Source organism: Triticum aestivum, chromosome 5B (assembly GCF_018294505.1).
Source record: "Triticum aestivum cultivar Chinese Spring chromosome 5B, IWGSC CS RefSeq v2.1, whole genome shotgun sequence".
Classification (NCBI taxonomy): Eukaryota; Viridiplantae; Streptophyta; class Magnoliopsida; order Poales; family Poaceae; genus Triticum; species Triticum aestivum.
Window position 1 is genome coordinate 56,559,145 of NC_057807.1, and position 22,075 is coordinate 56,581,219.

Below are 22,075 nucleotides of genomic sequence, written 5' to 3' on the forward strand. Positions count from 1 at the left end.
GCTCGAAATCATCCTCCAATAGCATATGCATTCAGTTGGAATTATGTTTGCATAAAACACACACGTTCATAGCAGTCATGAAAATACACTATGTATATATCAAAATTGTTGTGGAAGCAGAATCAAAATTACAAGTTTGAGTACATCTGCTTTATCTACAATAGAGAAGCAGAAAAGAATAGAACAAATTTTTTTTGCGAGAGAAAAAGAATCAAACAATTTAACCATTAGCTCCTTGTGCTATTGCAAAGATAGTGGCATTCATGAATAATATACTCTCAGGGAAGAAATGATTGAAGGTGAAAGCAGTGCCTCATGTTGCAATTCACGTAGCAGAATGAGCCAATCCAGTGAACCCATCGATCGCAATGAAACATGCATTCATTTGAGAGCACGAAGAAGAACGCCAATTGAAAAAAAAAAATCCCTGCAGAATTTGAGGGAGAGTGGAGGTACGAACTGAGGGAACACTTGTGGAAGGCCAGAGGCGGGGAGACTAATTATCGATCTGAGTGTCAGCCATGCCTGCCCACGAAGGATATTTATAAGGAGAAGCTGGAATGAAGATTATGTAGATGTGATAAATCAATATTGTAACTGACCACCAATTACTGGCCGCCGGTAAGTGCGCCCCATTGATTTTGCCACTAATGGTCCGTTGCAACTACTGCCCTAATGGAGTATAAATTAATTCCTGAATCGCCAACAGTTGGAGGCGAATCGACAGGGGACGATTGCCCAGCGAGGCCCCCCGGCTGGTCGCGTCGATCACCATGCGAGCAACCACCAAGGGCTGCGCCCCCTTTTTTGGAACAGGAACGACGGCTGCGTCTGTGCGAAGGAGACCGGCAGCGGGATCTTATTTTTTCAGGGGTGTCACAGCGGGATTTTTTTTTTTGAGGGGGGCGGACGAAGCAGACTGTTATCAAGCCCATTAGGCCCAGTTTAATAGGAAAGGACCAAAATTGTTACGGGAGCAGCGGCCCGGTACATTTAGCGCTCTCGATCAGCGAACGAAGCACACGCGAGACTGTAAGAAATCGGATGCCCAGAAACGCACAAAACTAAAAATCGAGTGGTGGAAAAAGCAAGTGGCGTGAGAGAGTAGGAAAACTGCGCAGTTATAATGTCTTTAAATGTATATCGTACTAAAATAAGGCCAGCCCAGGCCCGCGTACTGTAGGTGCGGACCAGCAAGGTCTCGGACGGCTCAGTTATTTTCCTGTGCGGGCCCGAGCCGTCTCCTCGCTCGGTCTTCGTAACGGCCGTCCACCTATAGTTGACACTTCACCTCGTCGACGACCTGGCCGCCTACCTCCGCTTGCTTGTTCCTGCTCCACGCGCTCGCCGCCGACTCCATACACGAAGCCACAACTGTCTGCAAACGAAGTCAGATTTGAATGCCAACCCAAGCAACAAAACTTTCATAAGGAAACAATTACCACAAGCAGTCGTACCTGAAACTATAATCCGCCGCCGGAGCGACCGCCTTCAGACCTCCGATGGTGCAATTTCTTAAAGGTGCCCTCGTGGCTTCTTGATTTGAATCTACAACAATGCTGAAGCCAGGAAGGTATATCATCAACCGGCAGTTCAGTTTTTGAAATAACATGGTGCCACCCCAACTACCTGTCTTACTCACGTTACATTTACTCAACCAGTAGTTCAAATTTCGAAATAACACGGTGCGCGCAGGACACTGAAGAACTTACGCATGCAATGATAACCGGCACGATGGAGAAGTATCGCCAGCAATACAAGCAAGGATAGCACTGTAAGGATCAACCCATGAAGATTCAGTCATTTTTAAGATGCAGATAACCACAACATTGTATGGCCGGAACATAACCATTATTGAGCAATGCTCACTGAAACACACTAGAAAATCCAAGCCGAACAAGAACACAGAACACAAACTTAAATATCACAACTCAATTTCCAACAAGGCCCAGCACCCTTGTGCATGTGTTGCGTCGTTGGCCTTCCATACCACAGTTTATTTCCCCGGCGTTCGTGGTTTCTTGGGGGAATGCCTCCTGTCCGGGCAAGTGGTTCACTTGTGGCCTTCTACAGAACCTAGCCCTCGTTCTCAGACACTCGCAAGGCGTTTTCCCTTGCTGTTCGTCGGCCTCCCGGCCCCTCTCTGCTTGCCCGGAGGTGCTAGTCCTTGGCCACCACTATCCCTATGGTCAGCATCATTGCCACCAACAAAGGCAACCTCTCCATTTCCATGCAATCTCCCAGCGGGCAAGTTTGCCAAGCTGTCCTCGGAACCCAAACCGTTCCTCTTCTCTGCTAATGGTGCGCCACTCACTAAAAAAGCATCCAGACCAGCAAACACATCCTTGAATGATTCTGCACTTGCATGGCCCATCCGCACGACATCCATAGCTTTCAAATAAAGTGTTGAGTACCTGCAGGTGAAAGACATGTTGACTGAATGATCCTTCTGGTAATGAATCAGGTGCTTGGGAAGTATGTCCCTCGCATCCTTGGTCCACCGTTTCACAATATGCTTCACATGAATCTCCTCTAGATGAAGTATATCCATGATCTATGCCAGGAGAACAAGGTTTTAAAACGGTATCTTCTCCGACCTCAATTTCAAACTAACCGCTAAATCTCTTAACAACAAAGCTTTGGACACCACATGACGAAGAATTGGGAATTTACCTTTAGCACATGGCAGCATATCATCATAGTGTGCTCGAATTGTCCATACTCGCACGTAAACTCTGACTGGTCCTCACTTACGGTCACCTAGTACACAACTCTGCTCCATTTCTCGCTTTTTGCTGCATTATTGTTTGTTGTCACATACCTCCTCATCTTCTCTACCTCGGTGACATTGTAGCCATTCCTTCAATTAGTAGACGACCGAACTCCTCAAACATAGCCCTAGTGCAAATTTTGCTTGCATGCCGTTTTGTTACCAAATTAGTTCTCCTAACAGCTCCACCCTGTGTCACAGAGTTCTGATGTTTTAGTACGTAAAATAATACAAAAGTAGGTACTTGGTAGTGGTGTGAAGGAGAGCTAGTGTCTGATTCTAAAAGTACTCGAAGCAACTGCAGTGTACTTACAATCATGGTCCTCTTCTCCTCATAGCTTTCCTCACGCTCATGGTCAATCTGCAACCTCATGTACTGCCTAACGAAAATGTGCATCGGGCTAGCAGGAGATGTCTTCAACATGTGATCCGCGCTCTCGTTGTCTTGTGTGTTTGTCATCTTGGCGCAAAGAACACCTTTCAAGTATGGTTTTGCCCACTTCATTCTGATTTCGTAGGTCTAAGTCATGTATGGGTGCTTCCTCATGTTGTACTTATCCAGCAGCATATCCCATGCCCTCCCAAACTCGTCTTCTTAACATGTGGTTGACAACCTTGTGGAATTCAGCTTGGAAGTCACTCTTCTTCGTGTACAGGGGAACCAAGCTCTCCTTAGCCTTCTTCAGCACATGCACAAGGCCTTCTCCACAACACTCATCCATGAGGGACATGGTGTCCGGTCTGGTGGTGCACTGCCGAGGCGTAACCTGAATTTTCCAAAAATACATATTCAGTCCAGTAGTTTTAGTTCAACACTACGAATCGTCTAATGCCTGTTCTTTCTGCCAGTTGTAATCAGTTTGCTTACACAGATCAGAGGCCATGGTTCTGCTAACTAATTCATACTGTCACAGAATTGCACTAAGTTGAGTCACACATTTACAGCAGACATGAACAAACTGACAGTTGGAACAAATTATATTCAACAACGAGATGATTTTGGTTCAGGCCTTTTTTTCCTAACTAGGGGCCTCCGGGTTGACTCTGTCAGTTGACTGCGCCGACCTTGTTTGGTGATCCTTGTGGCCTCTTGTGCATCCCGCCCTGTGCTTTATCTGGGACACCACTGCCAACCTGTTGCCCACAACCAGACTCGGCATTTGGCTCCGCCAGGATGGCACGGTTGGATTCACTTTCCGGCAACAAAGCGGGGGGGGGGGGGGGGGGGGGGGGGGGGGGGGGGCACCGGATCTGGGTGCTCAAGGCTATCGGCAAACTCCTCCCGTAGAGGAAACCTGGGAAAAGGACGGCTATGGCCGACGGTGAGGCCCATACTAAGCATTTCTTCTAGCGATCTACCAGCTCAAAAAAAAATCTCAAAAACTTGCAGATCTTCGGAAACCATCCCGTCCACCGCATCAAGCAGGAACTCAAGCCCAACATCCTTCATTCCTCTGCTGCCAGTTCAGATCGAGCAGCATACCCCAAGCCGTCTCGAATTCATCTGTAGTCGGTATGTGGGTGACAACTTTATAGAACTCTGCTTGGAACTCACTCATTTTCAGCGGGCCTAGGCTCTCCTTAGCGTTCTTCAGAATGTGCCACTTGCACCAACAGTGTACACTGTCTGGGTAAACCTTGTTGATCGCCACGTCCATAGCTCTGTTCTGGTCTGTCAAGCATAACATCAGTTATGCACTAAACATCTCTCACACATATTTTTTTAATTCAATCTCTAAATAACAATGTACTCATGCTCAACAAGAATGAGACCAATTACCTGTCAGGATTGTCTTAGGTGTCGGTCCACCCATCTTACGTATAAATTCAGAAAAAACCCACTCGAAGCTCTCCACCTGCTCATCTCGCATTACTACGCCAGCCAGGATGATGCTTTCAAAATGGTTCTTAACCCCTACGAAAAGCCCAAACAGCATGTCGCACAGTCTTGTAGGTTGTGTCGATTGTGACCACATCACCAAAGAAACGGTACTGCATTCGGCTGCTCCCGTTTGTCCACATCAAGTTTTTAACCTGGCTCTTTCCGTACCTTATCCCGAAACCAATTTCCAGCACACTCTGCGTTGGTTCCTCCGCGTACTTGTGAATTGACTGCTCCAACGCACTCATCCTGGATGGACATGGCGTTCTGTCTTGCGGTGCACCCCCGACGACGCGTAATCTGAATTTACAGTAAAGAACCATAGATGGTAAGCCTCCAGATGATAAAGCAGACATCACATGGCAAACTAACTATCTCTGTATGACCCAGTCCTTTCACACATAACCACGTGATCCATCTATGAATGTTCCAAAAATCGTAAATACAACTAGTTACCACAGCATAGAGTACATAGCTGCGCACGAAACCATAGCAGCATTTTGCTAGACAGCGGTATCATTTGCAATAAAATTCAGCACGACACAACCTTAATGGCATACCTCTATGTCCAACCCAGCGCTTCGGGGTTGATCCTGTCTGTGGACTGCGCATACCGCGTCGGAGAAGGCAGCCGTGGCTGGCAAGCGTCGCCATGCGGCCTCCCTGGGATATCAACCCCTTCATGTCGCCCGCACCCGGAGCCACCATTGAATCCGCCGGCGTAACAGGGGATGCATCACGCCGCGGCAGCACCACCAGAGGAACCAGATCTGGATGTTCCAAGCTGTCCGCGAACTCCTCCCGAGAGCGGGAACCTGCAAGTCACAACTACGGAGTTGAGCGGGGCTCATCGATAGCCATCTGCTGTGCCAATAAGAAACGCAAATCTGCGAAAGTTATAGATCTGCCGACGGGCAGGGTTCACTTACTAGTCGACGGCATCAAGCAGGAACTCCATCCCGGCATCTTCCACCACCAGCTGGACGGAACAACCAGAGCCCTCCGCAGACCTGGGGAATGAGGGGAATCCGTCCATGGCTGCCGAAGCTTTCTAGAACGTCCTAGGCGAGGGTTTGGGTTTGAGTGTTGCCCGTCCGACGGGTCCAACATTTGGCTCGCCTCACGTGAGGTCCAGTTGGTGGTTCGGACGGCGCAACATCGACCCACCGGCCTGTACTAACGTACTGTTCCACGGCTCAGCCCAAATAGTTGCCGACCTGATCCACGGACTAGTCAGAGCCCCGCGCGGGCGTCCATCAACCATTACTTTCTGGGCCCACAAACTAGCACTGTTTTCTACCAAATACGCGTCGTGGCCCATTTTTCTGCAGCCCCGTGCATGCGTGTCAGGCCGAATTCTGTGAATCCCGAGTAAGGATCGAACGACAGCGGGTGCGGGAGCAGATGAGCTCGAGCACTGAATCGTTGCGTCCCGCGATCACTCGTTTTTGGGTAAGTTTTCTTGAGAAGTACACAAGTCCATATTGTGTCGAGTTTCATTTGTAGTTCATTAGTCAATCACTTAACTCATGACATTTCTTGTGCTCTAGCTAGGCATCCCCACGCATGTGCCTCCGCAACATCAGAATTCACGAGAATAGATATGTTCTGACATTACTTGTGATATGTACGGACTTTAAACCCTTAAAACCAAAGACATCGAAAGAAATACCAAGACTAGTCCGTGAACGGAGGCAGTCCAGCCACAATTGAAGGTTATTAAGCTTTTATTCCATAGAAAAGCTCAAGAGGGTAAGAAGCTCCTGCAGTTCCCAATAGGAAAATAGCACAAATCTACCCAATTTCATGCAAAAATGCATGATTGAGCACCTTATATTCAACTTGAAAATTATTTGGTTGATCACTTGTTGACTCACCTTGGCGACCAGTAGATGTATCGGCTATTTTCTTTCAATATATCTGTGACATTTTAAATTCCATTTGGTTGTACACTATGAGATCTTCATTTGGTTGTAATAAACTATTTATTATTGTAATGTAAAACTATTATTATAATGTGGAGATAAGGCCTCCGCATAAATAAAAAATTGCAGCCCAACGCATGGAGTCATTTTGTTTTTCGTCTATGTTGTGTTCGTTCGGATCCATTTCTGTCTCAAAGTTGCTTTGGATTTGGATCCGAAACGGGCACAAACCGGGCGTTCTCTAGGTCCACCTTGTCTTGTCCGTCTGTGTCCGCTCCCGGCCCACCAGTCACCGACCCACTCACCTCCCATCTCTTTCTCCTCCTTTTCTCTCTCTTCCCCATCGACCCACCTATGCATGGCTGCATCTGGGACGCTGCGGCGGGCACACGCCCTTTGGCCGCCGCTGTCGCCCCTGCTTGGCCCGTCTCTTGTCCCCTTCTGCCCCATCGCTTCTGCCCCGCCGCCATAGCGTGGACCATGCCACACTGCTACGTCTGCTTCTGCTCCCGACACCGCCCAAGCAAGACCAGCAGCTGCTGCAGCCGTCGGCGCTGTCGTCCTCCCCACTCGGGGCGCTCGCACGCTTGGTATAGGAGCAGCAGCAGCTGCCGTCCCCGCTCGTAGCAGTTGCAGATGTCGTGCCCGTACTCGCAACAACTACAGTCGCCAGCGCTGCTGCCGCAACGGGAGTGTCACCGCATCGCGCGGCTCCACCCACCTCGCGCTCGGCCTCACCTCTTCCACGCCGGCTCAAGCAGCATGAGCGGGTCGTAGCGGCCACCAGGCGCCCCTCGTAGGGGCCCAAGGAGGGGAAGGACGTCGTTGCGGCGCACCTGGAGCGCGTGGAGCTCCCGGACGCGCTCGTCGCTAGCTCCAAAGGCGCTGCTACTCCGCTCGCCGCGCTCACCCTTTGGCATGCCGCGCCCACTACGTGTTCGACGAAACGCCAGGGCGGGCATGTCACCAATTCGAGAAGGACAGTTGGGTTTAGGGGCTCTGTCCGGACGCGTCTGTTTGTCCATTGTCCCCTCAAAATAATAAGAGTTAATACCGCTTCTAGTACATAAACTTGTTCCGGTGGGAACAATTTCATACAAAAACTAAAAAACCTCATAAAAGTAGTACAACAACTTTGCTAACAAAACATTTTAGTCCATTTCCGTCTATTCTGCCGGTGCGTCATCTCCTGCCGTTATAACGTGCTTCTACAGTTGCTGACGTGAAACTGGGCCCGCATGTCAGTGTCACAAAGAAAAAATAAACCAAAACAACAAAATAGCGAGCTAAGGGGGGGTGGTTTCGAACCGGAGACCTCGCGCACAAGTTTTCTTGGAGGTAGCAGCGCGCTAACCAACCCAACATAAGGCAACCATCGATCTAAATTGAGCTGCACATCTTATAGTCTTTGGTCGCGCACGGAACGAGAACACTTCAACCGATCACTAATCGGTATACCTAAAAGAAATACGTACTCCTACTTAATACAAATACTTTTTGTGGGCTTAAGAGCAATTCCAACGGGGCAATCCATTTCGTCCTCCCACGTCCGTTTGGGTCGCTGCGGACAAAACCACCGGCCCAACGCATCGCCCATTTTGAAAAACCGTCTGATTCGCGTTCGCGCGGATCCATTTCCGACCCAAAATTGTGCCTGAAATGCGTCGGCAGGGACGCGAAGCAGACGCGGCGCGCGTCCCCTCAGTGTCCGCTGCGGTCCCACTTGGCGGCCACGCAACTACCGCCCGTCATCTAATTTATGACGACCTCCGTCACCGGGCCCACTAGTCAGCCAGTGGAAGCGTTGTTTTTTAACCCACGCGTGCGGGGGAGGGGGCGGCCTCATCCACTTCCGTCCACATCTGGCCCCCACCACCCTCTTCGTGCTTCCTCGCCGGCGACAACCCAAACCCTAGCAATGGGCCTCTTCGGCAACAGCTCCGGCAATGACAAGGGCAAGGGCACCCCCGGCGCCTCATCCTCCCGTGCTCCTCCTCCCCCTCCTCCCCCACCACCGGCGCGTTCCCACTCAGGTCGGCAGCATCTGCACATCCCGGTGCACCAAACGTGGTGACACTAGGATTACAAGCAGCCGATGCCTTACCCTGACGTGACGTTGTCGCACCACTGGCACCTCGATCCGTAGCAGATCCCGGTGCCGGCGGTTCCGCGATCACAGCGGGAGCACGACGAGGAAGTGTGCAGGCGCTGGGCGCAGCTCACGTCGGCGCAGCAGCGAATGCCCGAGTATGCTGCCGACTCTCCCAACTGGGAGGCCTGGTTTGCCCTCGAACACGACGAGCAACGGCGACGAGGCGTCCACATCAACCCCCAGTTTCCACTGCCGCCCCTTAGGGTAGAGCCGGAGGAAGAGAAGGCGGAGGCGGAGTACCAAGCCACCCTCGAGGAGGCCCTGCAGCACGCGCTGGAGGCGAGCCGACTCGAGGAGGCGCCCACTGGGATGGGCTGGAGCAAGCCCTTTTGTCCGCGGCGGGGGACTCCGTCCAGGCGCCCTTGTCCGTGTCGCCGCCGCCCGTCGTCGAGCTCAAGGCCGAGCCGGAGCCGGAGCGTGATCCAACTCCCACCGCCCCCTGTTGGGGAACACAGTAATTCAAAAAAAAAATTCTACGCACACGCAAGATCTATCATGGTGATGCATAGCAACAAGAGGGGAGAGTGTTGTCGACGTACCCTCGTAGACCGAAAGCGGAAGTGTTATGACAACGCGGTTGATGTAGTCGTACGTCTTCACGATCCGACCGATCCTAGACTGAAAGTACGGCGCCTCCGCAATCCGGTGACGTCCCATGAACTATGTTGCTAGCACACGTACATGCACCTCTGCGGGATGACGGGTCTTCTCAATGTTGCCAACACATAAATATAGCTATGTTAGCTGGCCCGGTTATTTGGTCTCGGTCGGTGAAGATATGCCAGTGGTTCATATACCGAAGCTAGTGAACAGCGGCATCGTGGTCCGGCTCATGTACAAGAAACCCTGGCTCAAACGTGAAGCATACTCCCTCCGGCCCTTTTTAGTTGGCATATAAGATTTGTCTGAAGTCAAGCCTCATAATGTTTGACCAACTTTATAGAAAAAGATATCAACATTCATAATGTGAAATTGACATCATTAGATGCGTCATGACTTTATTTTTCATATCGTATAACTTTAGTATTGTAGATGTTGATATTTTTTCATACAAATATGGTCAAATTGTAAAGTTTGACTTCGAACAATTCTTATATGCAGAGTAAAAAGGACCGGAGGGAGTACATACTCAAATGGATCACTGAACGTATCTTTAGCGGGGAATACAGCTCTCGGTATTTAAGAAAAAATTATGAGTGTAAACTGTGCGTGAATAAACGATTATAAAGGTTGCAACTCCAATTTGTACAACAAGTGTCTTTTGTCAGGGTGGTTAGCACGTTGCAGTTTTGGCAAGCAGACTGAGTGCGGGAGGTCTTCGTTCGAAACCGGCTGCGTACTATTTTATGGTTTGGTTTATTCTTTTACGTGCGACACTGACAAATGGGGCCGGTTCCATGTCAGCGAACGTTATAACGGCAAGGATGACACACCGTCAGAATAGACGGAAATGGACTAAAATGTTCTGTTAGCAAAGTTGTTGTACTATTTTTGTGGGGTTTTTTAGTTCTTGTATGAACTTGTTCCCACCAGGACAAGTTTATGTATTTGAAGTGGTATTAACTCAAATAATAAAGTTTCCTAATAGCGTTGGGCCGGAATTCTAGTTTTGCCCTCCAGAACCGAGCGTGCATTTGGGCCGAACCAAACCAAACCAGACCCGAGTGGAAGTGGCGCCGCCCACCAGGGTTTCCTCCTCCTCCGTCTCTCCGCGCCGCCGCCACCCGCTCCTGCGCCTGAGCGCAGCCATGTCGTCCATTGCTTCTCTCATCGCCTCCAGGTCCAGCTTCGCCAGGTGCGGCCACGCTCTCCCCGCCGCCATCTCTCAGGTGCAAATCCAAATCTTGATCCTCGCTCAAATGCAAATCTTCCTTTCCTTACTGCCGGTTGTTCTTGTGCCGATGTTGATCTTGTTTGTTCAAATGCAAATCTTTCTACCGCGCGACCTCACCAGACCCAGCACGCCGCGTCTCCGCTGCTCTCGGGGTTCGGATCAGCGGCTCGCGCTTTCAGGTAACCACCATTACAGTCATCACAGGCAGTCTCGCTATGCTGCTCAACATTGACTCCAATGTATGCCCCCAAGCTGCTGTCTGCGTGCAGCTCAAGGCCTCTATGGAAGGGAGCGTTCGTCGACGCGTTCCTGCAGAGAATAAAGAATAGCGGGGGGAGCCTGAACGGCAGGAAGATCTGGTCTCGCCGGTCTTCGATCCTGCCGGAGTTCGTCGGCTCCTCCGCGCTCATCTACAACGGCAAGACCCACGTCCGCTGCAGGGTCACCGAAGGGAAGGTCGGCCATAAGTTCGGGGAGTTTGCTTTTACGCGGAAACGGAGGCCCCATCGCGCGATTACGGCGAAGAAGGCCGGTGGTCAAGGAAAGGGGAGGAAGTAGGAAGCGTGAAAGGTGAGCGGAAGCCATTACTATGTTGTGCGGGCAATTTCCAATCTACATTTTGAAAAATGGATGTCTTGGTAGATTGTGCTAGTACATTCCAAACTGTATTCTTATTAGATTGCGTGTAATTTCATTATTACCATACCAAAAAAGATGAAGTATGCCAAGATTGGTTGGGTACATCACAAGTTATGGCAATCTGAATTCTTACTCTGTTTTTCTTCACTGTAGCCCATTTACCTTGTAGCACAATTTCAAACTCTGGGCATGATCGAATTAAATTTTCGTGATAACACTAAAGTTGTAGAGTTGCTTGTATAGAATAACAGATACAAAATTGTGAAGTGAACTTATATTATAAGAGAGGTGATGTGTCAAATCGTAGGAGCGTGTCTTTTATTTTTTAGTTTGGTAAGTGTTTTAAGGAGCTGTACCTTATAACTGTAAATCTGAGGTTCTAGCGCCGCACGTCAGGTTTCATCTTAGCCAGCAAATCTTTGTCACATGGTTAAGGCAGGTGACTGTGACGTTCAATATAATATCCTGTATTTTACTTCTCTTATTGGGGTTGGGTTAAAGTGAATTCTCCTTCCTGTGCGATTGAGTTGTGAATAGTGAGCTACATCTCTTTGTAAACGTGATATGTCAGTGTAGACACAATCTGAGCCAAGCCTGTTAAGCTTCCGTGCCATGACATCTTATCTTGGTTAGAATGAGAATGCAATTGAGATGTATGGCCATAAATTAGTGAGATTGTTGTTGATGCTTATGAAATAAATGCAAAAGCTTGGCTTGTTAAATTTGTTTTCACCATGGTTGCAAAGATCATACATGGGGCTTTCTGGGTGATACTTACTTTTTGTCACTTGCCCAGCTGTTTATCTCACTCTGTCGATAAACTTTTCAGGTGGGTTTAAGGATGGTGGGATGAGGGCGTGGTTGAAGCACAAGCACTTGAATCACCTTAATTTTCTGGTCTGCATTTTCTTAGAAGAATAATTATAGCAGATCTTACTTTGGACTCTGTTTACTCTGCTAGTGGTTCCAGCATAACTTTCGAGTACATCTTCTATTCACTGAAGCCATTGCTCTTATATTTTTTTGGCCTTACTGAGGTCTGATGCCAAGTGTCTTTACACCTGGTTCTGTGAGTGATGATTGTAAGTTTTGCTTCAAAGGTTGTTTTCAGCCAAATAGTGATGTGTATCTTGCTACAGTTCCCTTGCAATAGGAGTATCTTGCTGATTGCTGCTTTGCATTCAGGATGTTTTTTTTTGCATATAATTAGCCCCTTTCGAGTCTTTATTAACAGGCTTAGCCCCCTTAAGAATGTATCACAAAATTTAGTCGCTTGCGCTAACGGCGACATGTGTCCTCTGTTGGCAGCTGACAGATTTAGCCTCTGTTTTTGATTTGTTTGGTTAACTGATGAGAAGACACTGGCCTTTTAACTTGTTCAAGATACTTTTTCAACTGTGGCTTTATCTGCTGGGATACTGTGGCAGTGCTGGCTATAACTTGTCTGAGAAACTTTCCAGCACTCTGCAGCTTGGGTGTTGTGGATTTTCTTGGATGATAGGCCTGGTCCTTGATTGTTGCTCTGCTAGTGGAATGGCTGTTATTGCTTCTACAACTTAACTGTGCCGCAGTCGCTCTGTTCTTGGTCGAGAAGTGTCGGGGCCTGCGGTGTAGGGTGTCGAGTCGGGCATCTCTGAATCGACATCCTAGGCCGCGATGGTCTGATCTTGATCTGGTTTGCTGCTGCCTGCTGGCCCTGGGGGTGTGTTGTGTACAACATTCCTGTCATGTACCCCAGTGTTGTTGCATCTCAACAGAAATATTTATGCCTATAAAATAACACCTATATAAGGTTCTACATTTTCTTTATGAACGACTCAGACATGGATTTTGCCAATAACCAGCAAAGCAGCAGCAGCATCATGTGCATATGAAGCTAAATCAACCTATAATGGTTATTCAAACTCATCCCAAACAAAACGAGCACAGTTATTTTACCTAAACATGCCACGACTTTGCAAGGAAAAGCAGCCATTTTACCTAAATATACTCGTCGGGAAACATTAATTCGAACCATGCAAATTCATGTTTCATTTTCTAGTATGCAAGTAAACATGGAATCAGGCCCTAAATTCATCAAGGACACTCATGGCATCTTGCCAGCACCGGTGCAATCCCTTGACAGAATTTTAATCTACAACTGATGGTGTTTCAGGTCTCACCGAAAATCCATTCAGGCTATTCAATCATCCCGACAAACCAAAATCATGTGTACGACACCTCGCTCACTTGCTCCGACTCACTGAGCAGCCCCCATGGTGCCGCTCCGCCTCGCCATGCTGACGCATGCCTCGAATCTCTTGACCGCCTCGGCGCACTTGAGCGGGTCCTGGATGTTGCTCTGGTAACACTCGGCGCAGCCCGCCCTCTCGTCAGTGCACGGTGAGGGGTTCTGGTAGGGCAGCTTGAACTCCTTCTCGTGCAGCTCCTTGGCCCTCTTGGTAAGCTCCTCATGCATCGTCGCCTCCTGCTTCTGCAGCTTCTCCAGCACCTTCTCGCTCTCCGCCACCACGGCGTGTATGGTTTCCACTTCCTGGATTGCCGGCGGGGGTGGTGGAGGAGCAGGGGTCACTGGTAGGTACATGGGGGGCGGCAACGCCCACCCAGGAGCGGGAGCAGGGCTGCTCTTGGGCTCGCTTGGAAGTTCCCTGCCATTGTCCCGAGGCTCCTCTTGTTGCTCCACGACCTTCTTCGGCTTGGGTTTCCTGGTCCTCCTTTTCACCTTCTCGTCATCGCGCGAAAGCTGGTCGATCAAGCTGGTGCTTATCCGGATTGTGTAGTCACCCATGGCAGACAACAATCCTGAAACAGCACGGCAATCAAAAATCAGGGATTAAAAAGCAAGTGTTATGGATGTTCAAAGAAACAAAAGTCTCATGCATGTCAAAGTAGAATGAATATCTGGGATCTATCGTGAATGCTTTCAGTACAGTGTTATCCACATGTTAAATAGAATGAATTACGGGGCAATAACAGTATGAGCAAACAAATTCAGAATACACACAATGCTTTCCAGTTAGAATTTTGGAAGTTTCGTGCATTCCTGTTAAAGTGTTGCGTAACAGAATGAATGAATAAGTAGGCTCTGCACAGAATTCTACATTAAGAAGATGAGGACACCCACAAATGTGGTATGCTTCCCAGTTAAAATGTCAGCAATTAGCACGATCAACATTTTATTCTCAAGCTTTCAGATGTTACAGACATAGATAAGCATGTGCAAAGTACGGTAGTAAATAAAAGCTCATTAGTTTGCATGTTTCAAGAAACAGCAGTTCACCTGGTGGCCGCTATTACAGAAGCAAATGATGGTGGAACCCGCTTGTTTCAGAGGCTGATGGATCTAAAAATCGGAAAGCAAGCTGACTGCTTTATGTATAATAATTATACTGTACTTCACAACACAAGGATAAGAAGGCAGCAAACAGATCTCTCAGCGACAAATTGGACAGATGAATTGGTTGTAGAAGAAAGATCTGGATGAGTTTTCACGCGTGGAGATGTTAATGGCAGCTCAATGTCATTGATGGAGGAGGTAGAGAGATCTGCCGTGGAAACAAACAAGGGACTGAAGGAGAAGGGACACCAGATCTGGCAAGCAGTGGAGAAGAGGGACACAATGCACTGACATTGATTGGGGGTGGGGGGTCTAAAAACAGGGGAGGGACGGAGGAGAACTCATAACACGCACCAGCCTGAGGAGAAGAGATAGCAGATCTGGCCAACAGAGGACAAGAGATGCACAACGTTTCGATCTACGTCCTAACATTATTTTGGGGAGGGTTCTCTAAGGATTAAAGAGAACCTACATAGCTGACCAGAGGCGAGAGCACAAACTGTCGAGGTGCATCTGATTAGGTCATATTTTAGTTAAGCATTTTCCAAATAATTCCACTCAAAATATGGAGTACCGCTTTAATGAAACAGACCAACACATCTTCCTACAATTCTTCCACCTGCCACTTGTTTGCGCAAGAGTTCTTAACACTACATATGTAGACGAATTATTTGCCCTCGCAACCCTACTGAGATATACGCAACAGATAAACAAGTATCAAGCCATATCTAATAACTCTACATAGACTACAGATGAACAAGCATCAGCAGCCGCACCCCCGGGTCTCCAGGGGCGTCGTCGGAATTAATCACCAATTTGGTTCCCGAATCCCGTCAGAGATCGATCCCCAAATTCCCGTGGCAGAGCACGCGGGCGGATGCGCCGCCGGATCGGTTCTCCACGGCGGAAGAAGTCAGGGTGGTATGTGAGCGAGAAAACGAAGCGCCGTCCAAGCAAAGCTAGGGATTCCTTACCGGGAGACTTGCTCGCCTTCGATGGGGTGGTCCGGCGGGAGGAGGAGAGGGCGGCGAGGGTTTCCGGCGGCGAGACGCTTCGGGACGGGCGGGCGGGCGGGCGGACAGGAGGAGGAGCGGCAGACGGTTGACGCGGCCTCTCCGGGCTGAATCCCACCGACCAAGAAAACCCACGGTGGTTAATCTATTCTTGTCTACCTAAAAGTCATATATACTTTGTCAAAAAAGAGAGTCATATATACTCCTAAGAAAAATTAAAATTATAATTATAAGAACGACCCCGGTAAAACTAGAAATTACAAATAGGTTCAAATCCGTTGGCGCCGCTTCCACCTGGCTCCACACTTGTTCATATCGCCGGAGCAACAGAGACGTGTAACTGTGGCTGCAAAGTCACCAGAAGTTATTAGAGGACGGCAACGATGACATAAACTTGGACAAGAAGGCAAAGGTCAGACGAGGAGACCCAGTCTCACATCAACGCCTACCGCAGCGCCAAATGATCACCCCCAACCCCGACACACATGCCAAATGACCCCCCCAACACACGCGCATAGCTCGATGGAACGTATTCGGGGGAACCAGCCATGTGCCTCATGGGGCGTTGAGACTAGTATAGCATTGCTAAAGAGGATAGGGTTGGAGGTACTAATCCTTTTGCGTTGTCGCCTCTACAGTCCAGATGAACGACACGAGGACCCCAAAAACCTCAAAAACTAGGACAAAACTCTCTACGAGTGTCAAAGATTCCCTTGATGTTGAAACACTTGACACCAGAAAGACCGACGAACTCAAGTCGCCAGGATGACGTGATGGATGGCGGCTAAGGGTTTGGTTTTGGTAGAAATCTACCGAGAAATAAAATTCACTTGGTGAACTAAGACATAGACATGCCCTAAAAATTATTGAGCAATAATTCAACATTGCTCATTAATTAATTAGGTACGTTAAATCAAAAAAGGACATGAAACGCACATGAATAACAAGAAATGGTTCTCCCTCTCCGGCGGCCAGTGGCGGGGAGGAGAATCTATACGCCCATTTTGCATCATGTTTTTCTACTGTTATTTATATCGTTTTAAAGCTTTATTTCACTTTATGATGCAATTGTAATGCTTTATTTCACTTCAGTAGAGCCCTCGCCATGGCAGCGTTGGAAGTCTTGCCTTCAGATCCTGCAATAACATCAGAAAAAGAATAGTAGAAACTGTTATATTCTTCAGATATTTATTTCAAGCAACGTTTTGGTGAGTGGTGTCAAACTATCAGAGGTGCACGCTCTACGGGCATGGACAGACTGAGTCGACCCAAGAGTGCCTAGGGATCCCCTATATATGGCACTATCTCTGACAATGGCAGAAATGTTTCTTATATCAGAGGTGCTTAGTTTTGAATGAGAACAGTACTTCACACAACCAAATGATCTCTAACAATGGCAAAAATGTTTTCTTATATCCCCAGGTGAAACTCGGTAATAATGCATCGTGTTCCATCTCTTGACAAACGTTTTATTAACAATGACGTTGATCAATAGTAATGGGGAGTGTTTGATTTTAGGTTAAAACAATCCGTTTAGCTATCTTTCTGCTAGGGAGTGATGTCGCTACTTTGTGTATCGCACCACGGTCAATTTCCACTAAGCTTCTGAGTCCGGAATTTCCAATAGGATGGCATCGTTCTCGTTCCAAGATAGAGATTGCACGGTATGAAACTCAACCATCAACAATTTGTGTGACTGTCCACTATGTCAAATTGCGCAGAATGTAACCGCAACTATAAACATTCTCTATTTTTGGTCCGCCATTCCCTGTGTTTGGTGGTTTATGCCTAAATACTATGGAATCTTTGTGTGGAGACGTTCGGATTGATCAACAAATTAAAGCTTGTGGTTCCCCTCATGAATTAATCTCTGTATATTACCAGAATTATTAAAAATGTGTGGTAATATGTCGGCTACTACTTTTGCAGCTTACAGAAACAACTTTTGCATCCCCTAAAAAATTTATATCCCCTAAAAAGCAACATTTGCAGCATCTGTGTGAGACATTGACTCATTTTGAAGCCAACCTGTGGATATGGCAGATGGTTTAATTTTCCATTTGTGTCGCTACACATAAATTTTTCATATCATCTGACAGTTTTGTTGCAAGAACAATTAATTAATATTTAGATGCCTCAGATTTATATAGCTTGCAACTGGGAGTTGACAAATATTAGAGAAGGAAGTTTGTGGCGGTTACAACTTGCGCATCACCACTTATTTTTCTTTTGCGAAAATGCACATCAACACTTTGATGCATCTTACTTATTTACTAGTTGCATCACTGGCAACATCCTGAAGCAGCATCGTCACATTCAGCAAGGCCTCTTGCAGAGGCAGCGCAGCCAGTTGCAAAACCCTCCCTCGGCGAAGCCCTCGATGCGGCAGTTGACGACGCATGCGTGGTGCTCGCAGTAGAGGAGGGGGCTCCTCTTGCTCAGCTCCGTGCAGGTCCTCTTGTTGCCCTCATATGGCCCTTGGGTGGGATCAGGACGAGTGGCAACACATCCTACAAAGAGAATGTGATTAACTGGTGTTAGTTCGGTGAACCTTTCAACTATTTGGGCATGCAGCTTATTACAATCCTTTCACTGACAGACCAGACCAGCAATAAACTGGTCTAGTGAGAAATAATATTAGAACACCGAGGAAGGAAGGAAGCAGAGTGTCATATTCTTCAGAAAGAAATAATACAGGACTGAGGAAGGAGGCAAATGCTTACCAGGAGGAAGTAGGAATGGTGGCATGAGCAGCAGCAGCAAGCACAGGCCTGCCTGTGGCACCATGAGCTTGAGCTTCAGTGCCGCCATGTCTCTCTCTCTCTCTCTCGCTCGCTCAACAAAGAAAGGGAGTAAGGAAGATCAGATTCAGAGGAGAGGATGCAGATGCAGATAGTTGGTAGTGCCATCATCCATCAACCCCTCCCTTATAGGCAGCCATGGATGGATGAGAAGAAAAAAAGAGAGAGAGAAATGTAAGTGGGATTATAATGCAACTATTATATCTTCAAGACGTGATAATGTGCTCTCATTTGGAAACACTCTGAAAGAAGATGTGGTGGGAGGCTGCACGTCTTCCAAAACTGGCGACTGGCCAAAATTGTGGCGGCAGCTATGGTTACGATGCTCAGCTATCTTCTGGCTCTTGTGCAGTCCCACCATGTTCTCAGTGTGCGTTTTGAGCCGGACCGTTGGACTTTGCACCCATAGATAGCAAGACATAGACGTTATTCCTCTAATCCTGAACAATGACACACATATAGATAGATAGATAGATGCATGTGATGTGTGTTTAGCTAAAGAGAAAGAAAACAACGCGATCCATTTCCACAGGCTGGATGATCCTTATCATGGTCTCTAAATGCTAATGGTGAATGGTGTCGTACTATTACGCACATCATTCTTCATGGACATCTTCTCTAGAGACTTCCCTGGCTAAAGCAGTGTACAACACAACAGATTATTGTAAACCAAGCATTGTTGCTGCAATCCCAAAATTTGTTCGACGCCACAACCAGCGACTGTCTTTTTTTTTCCTTTTGAGAAGGAACCAATGACTGTCTTGGCAAGCCTTGTTCGTATTTATGAACTTTCTTTCAAATTAGCAAAAAAAAGTCAAATTCATGAACTTTTTAAAATCTGTGAACCTTGTTAAAATTTGCAAACTTTTCTCAAACCCATGAACCTTGTTCAAATTTTGAACTTATTTCTATTCCTTTAATTTTTTAAAGAGTCCATGAACTTTTTGTCAAACTTGTGAACATTGTTTTTAATACATGAACATTTTTTAAAAATCATTTTTTAAAATTTTCCAAAAAAAATCAAATCCACAAATATTTTTAAGTTGTCATGAACGTCTTCAGAAGAGTTGTCGGTGAACTGGTCAACATGTAAAAGGTGAACCGGTCAACTAATCAGCTGTTTTTTAGCAACAATTGACATAGGCCGTGCTATTTTTACCATCGTACACGTGCATGAGCCATTGATCCTTTTTTCGCGCCGGGGGGGGGGGGGGGGGGGGGGGGAGGTCCGGCAAACATGCACGTTGTCAAGCAATCATGTATGAGAGGAGCAAGACCAAGGAGCTAGCGAATGTTTAGGCCATGGCCCACTAGGTTTGTGCGCGAGCACTAGCACACTGCGGGCATCCACAATGTTGAGTTTGTCTACCTCTAAGGTCGCCTCTAAGGCTCTTTGAGGCTGCCTCCATACATTGTGAAGTTTACTTTAATTGCCTCTTAGCTTAGAGACTGCCTCTAGTGATTAAGCTTTTAAACAGCCCAACTTAAGAGGGAGAGACGAACAAGGAGAGAGAGAGAATTCTAATATTCTTTTACTCTTAATAGGTCCACCTTAGAGGCTGGTTTGGAGTCACAAACATTGCAGATTGTTTTGCTCATATCAGAGGCAAGGATATGGGATCCACGTAGAGGCGGTGTCTAAGCTAAAAGGCAGTTAATCCTAGTGGGCCTTGGCCTAAACATTCACTAGAACCACTAAGAGGTTTTTCGGTGTATGCTTTATTGTTTTGGTTTCTACTTCTCAATTTTTTTCTTTTTCTCTTTTCAGACATATTTTTCTTTTTTTCACGTTTCCATAGTGTTTCAATATATGGCAAATATTTTCTAATATACACTGTTTTTTTAAAACACTCAACTTTTCTAATATATTGTGAACTTTTTAATAAAGAGAGATATGATGCAGCTTCTAAGATATATTTATATTTTTCGTAGGGATTTAAGTATCTAGCTCCTTAAAAGCAATAACCAAATTTTTTGTGAAATGTCGACAAAAAAGCTAAAAGAAAAAATCTGCGCGCATGGAGAGTGGGCCGGCCCATTTGCCGTAGCTTCAGGCGGAGCCTCCTCTATTTGCCGCTTTTGAGCGTCTAATAAGCCAGAATGTTTGTTAGGGTAGGGCGGCAGACGAAATCTCGTGCGCCGCCGCCTTTCTGCCCCCGTTCACCTAGTTCGGATCCCAAGATCTCCGCGCGTGATTCACATCTTCGACGGCGAGGTTCGAGGGAGGGATGACAATGATGAATCGCCAGTTTGCCAACATGATAGTGCACGGTGGCGGCAGGGAAGTCTACTCGCTGTGCCGTCTCGACCTCGCGCGGCATCTCTTCCACCCTTCAACTGCAGCCGCGAAAGCGAACAAGAAGGGATTGGTACTACCAACGACCTCGAGCTGCGGCGACCGTCTGCCCGGTCCCAGCATCAAGTTCTCGATGACTCCGGCCATGGCCGGCTCGCCGTACATGCATTTCTTCACGCTGCTGAGAGGGCAGTCAGAGGGCTCTGTCATGACTCATGTTCGTCCCCTGTTACGACAACCCCGTCATGTACGACGTCGACAAGGAGTCGGTCGCCGGCGTGCCCCTGCCCAGCTTCCCCAAGCAGAGCGACTCCATCTCCCTGTCCATGGCCGGGCCCCCGGGACGCGTCCACCGCCAGTACCACGACAACGAGGACGGCCAGCAGCAGCTCTATGTCATAAGCAGAGGAAATGACGACGATGGCTTGTTCGAGGTGTTGAACTACACAAGGACCGGCTTCTTCCCTGGGTATGGTCCATCTTATGCTAGGCCCCTGTAGTGGAGCTGGAAGCCTCTGCCATCCCCGCCTGGCACTGGCAGGAAAGTGTTCTCCCCCTCCGCGGCGGCGGTGGTGGACGACACAACGATCTGCGTGTCATCCGTGGACGCTGGCGCCTCTGCTGCCTTCGACACGGTGAAGGGCGAGTGGACGCAGGCCCGCGGCTGGGTGCTGCCAGGCGACGGCGCAGCGGAATACGTCCCGGAGCTCGGCCTCTGGTTCGGCGTCGAGCACGCCAACTGCAACCCCGACCACTGCAGGTACACATGAACTTCCGGCTTCTTTTCGATTCTCGATGAAGAAAATCACAGCCTTACTACTACTGCACATCTCATTTCTTTTGATAGTCAGGACTCGGGATAGCGGGTTAACTGGGCAAGGGATGACGATGATGAACCGCCAGTTTGCCAACATGATAGTGCGCGATGGCGACAGGGGAATTTACTCCCTGTGAAGAGGGCTATTTCTCGCCCCGACAGTACGGCCCCTCCCGAGCCGCCCCCCGCGTGGGCGACCGGGAGGCCCCCAGATCCCGTGGCCGGACGCCACGGCTGGTGGTGGCGGCGCCTCGGCGACTTCGCTTTCCCGCGGCAGGAGGCCTCGCGATCTGGTGCGTCGCGGCCGCCAGGGACGGCGGCGGCGTGACCGGATCGGTTCACGGCGGCGCGGCCGGATCTATGCCCAAGCGTGGGCCTTGATCGCTGGTCTGCCGTCGGCACGGGGTGGGTGTGACTCGTCGTCAGCTGAGCAGATCCGCGAGATTCTACCCTTGTCTGGTCCTTGTCAGCGCGGCAACTCCGGGGGAAACCCTAGATCTCCTTGGGATCGAGCGACGGCGACGCTTTTGCGTCGTAGTCCCTCTTTAGGGCATTGTTTTGGAGTTTGCTTCGTTGAAGGACCAGCGACGTCGGCGGCGCACGTCTGGT

At 48.4% G+C, this 22,075-nt stretch overlaps 2 protein-coding genes and 2 long non-coding RNA genes across 10 annotated transcripts; 1 reads left to right on the top strand and 3 right to left on the bottom strand.

Annotated features, from left to right (window-relative positions):
- Nucleotides 1-1,097: 1,097 nt before the first annotated feature.
- On the bottom strand, nt 1,098-5,823 carry LOC123110374 (uncharacterized). Of its 7 annotated transcripts, XR_006453341.1 has the most exons (9): nt 5,582-5,823; nt 5,213-5,467; nt 4,551-4,952; nt 3,084-4,442; nt 2,674-2,960; nt 2,415-2,554; nt 1,713-1,772; nt 1,458-1,559; nt 1,098-1,378 (listed from the first exon to the last, which is right to left on the bottom strand). It is a non-coding gene; the product is annotated as an uncharacterized lncRNA (long non-coding RNA). The 7 variants fall into 7 exon arrangements; XR_006453336.1 differs by lacking the exon at nt 2,415-2,554 and having other exon boundaries at nt 1,713-2,414; XR_006453337.1 differs by having other exon boundaries at nt 1,713-2,554.
- Nucleotides 5,824-10,314: 4,491 nt separating this feature from the next.
- On the top strand, nt 10,315-12,371 carry LOC123110377 (ribosomal protein S19, mitochondrial). Its single transcript, XM_044530871.1, has 4 exons — nt 10,315-10,558; nt 10,684-10,742; nt 10,833-11,133; nt 12,032-12,371. Exons 1-3 carry the CDS (start codon nt 10,478-10,480, stop codon nt 11,119-11,121), a joined length of 429 nt encoding a protein of 142 aa, XP_044386806.1. The 5' UTR covers nt 10,315-10,477; the 3' UTR covers nt 11,122-11,133; nt 12,032-12,371.
- Nucleotides 12,372-13,205: 834 nt separating this feature from the next.
- On the bottom strand, nt 13,206-15,672 carry LOC123110376 (uncharacterized). Its single transcript, XM_044530869.1, has 2 exons — nt 15,514-15,672; nt 13,206-14,004 (listed from the first exon to the last, which is right to left on the bottom strand). The coding sequence occupies exon 2, from the start codon at nt 13,988-13,990 to the stop codon at nt 13,442-13,444; it is 549 nt and encodes a 182-aa protein (XP_044386804.1). The 5' UTR covers nt 13,991-14,004; nt 15,514-15,672; the 3' UTR covers nt 13,206-13,441.
- Nucleotides 15,673-17,672: 2,000 nt separating this feature from the next.
- On the bottom strand, nt 17,673-18,508 carry LOC123115664 (uncharacterized). The gene is made up of 2 exons (XR_006456689.1): nt 18,276-18,508; nt 17,673-18,062 (listed from the first exon to the last, which is right to left on the bottom strand). It is a non-coding gene; the product is annotated as an uncharacterized lncRNA (long non-coding RNA).
- Between the last annotated feature and the right edge of the window lie 3,567 nt (nt 18,509-22,075).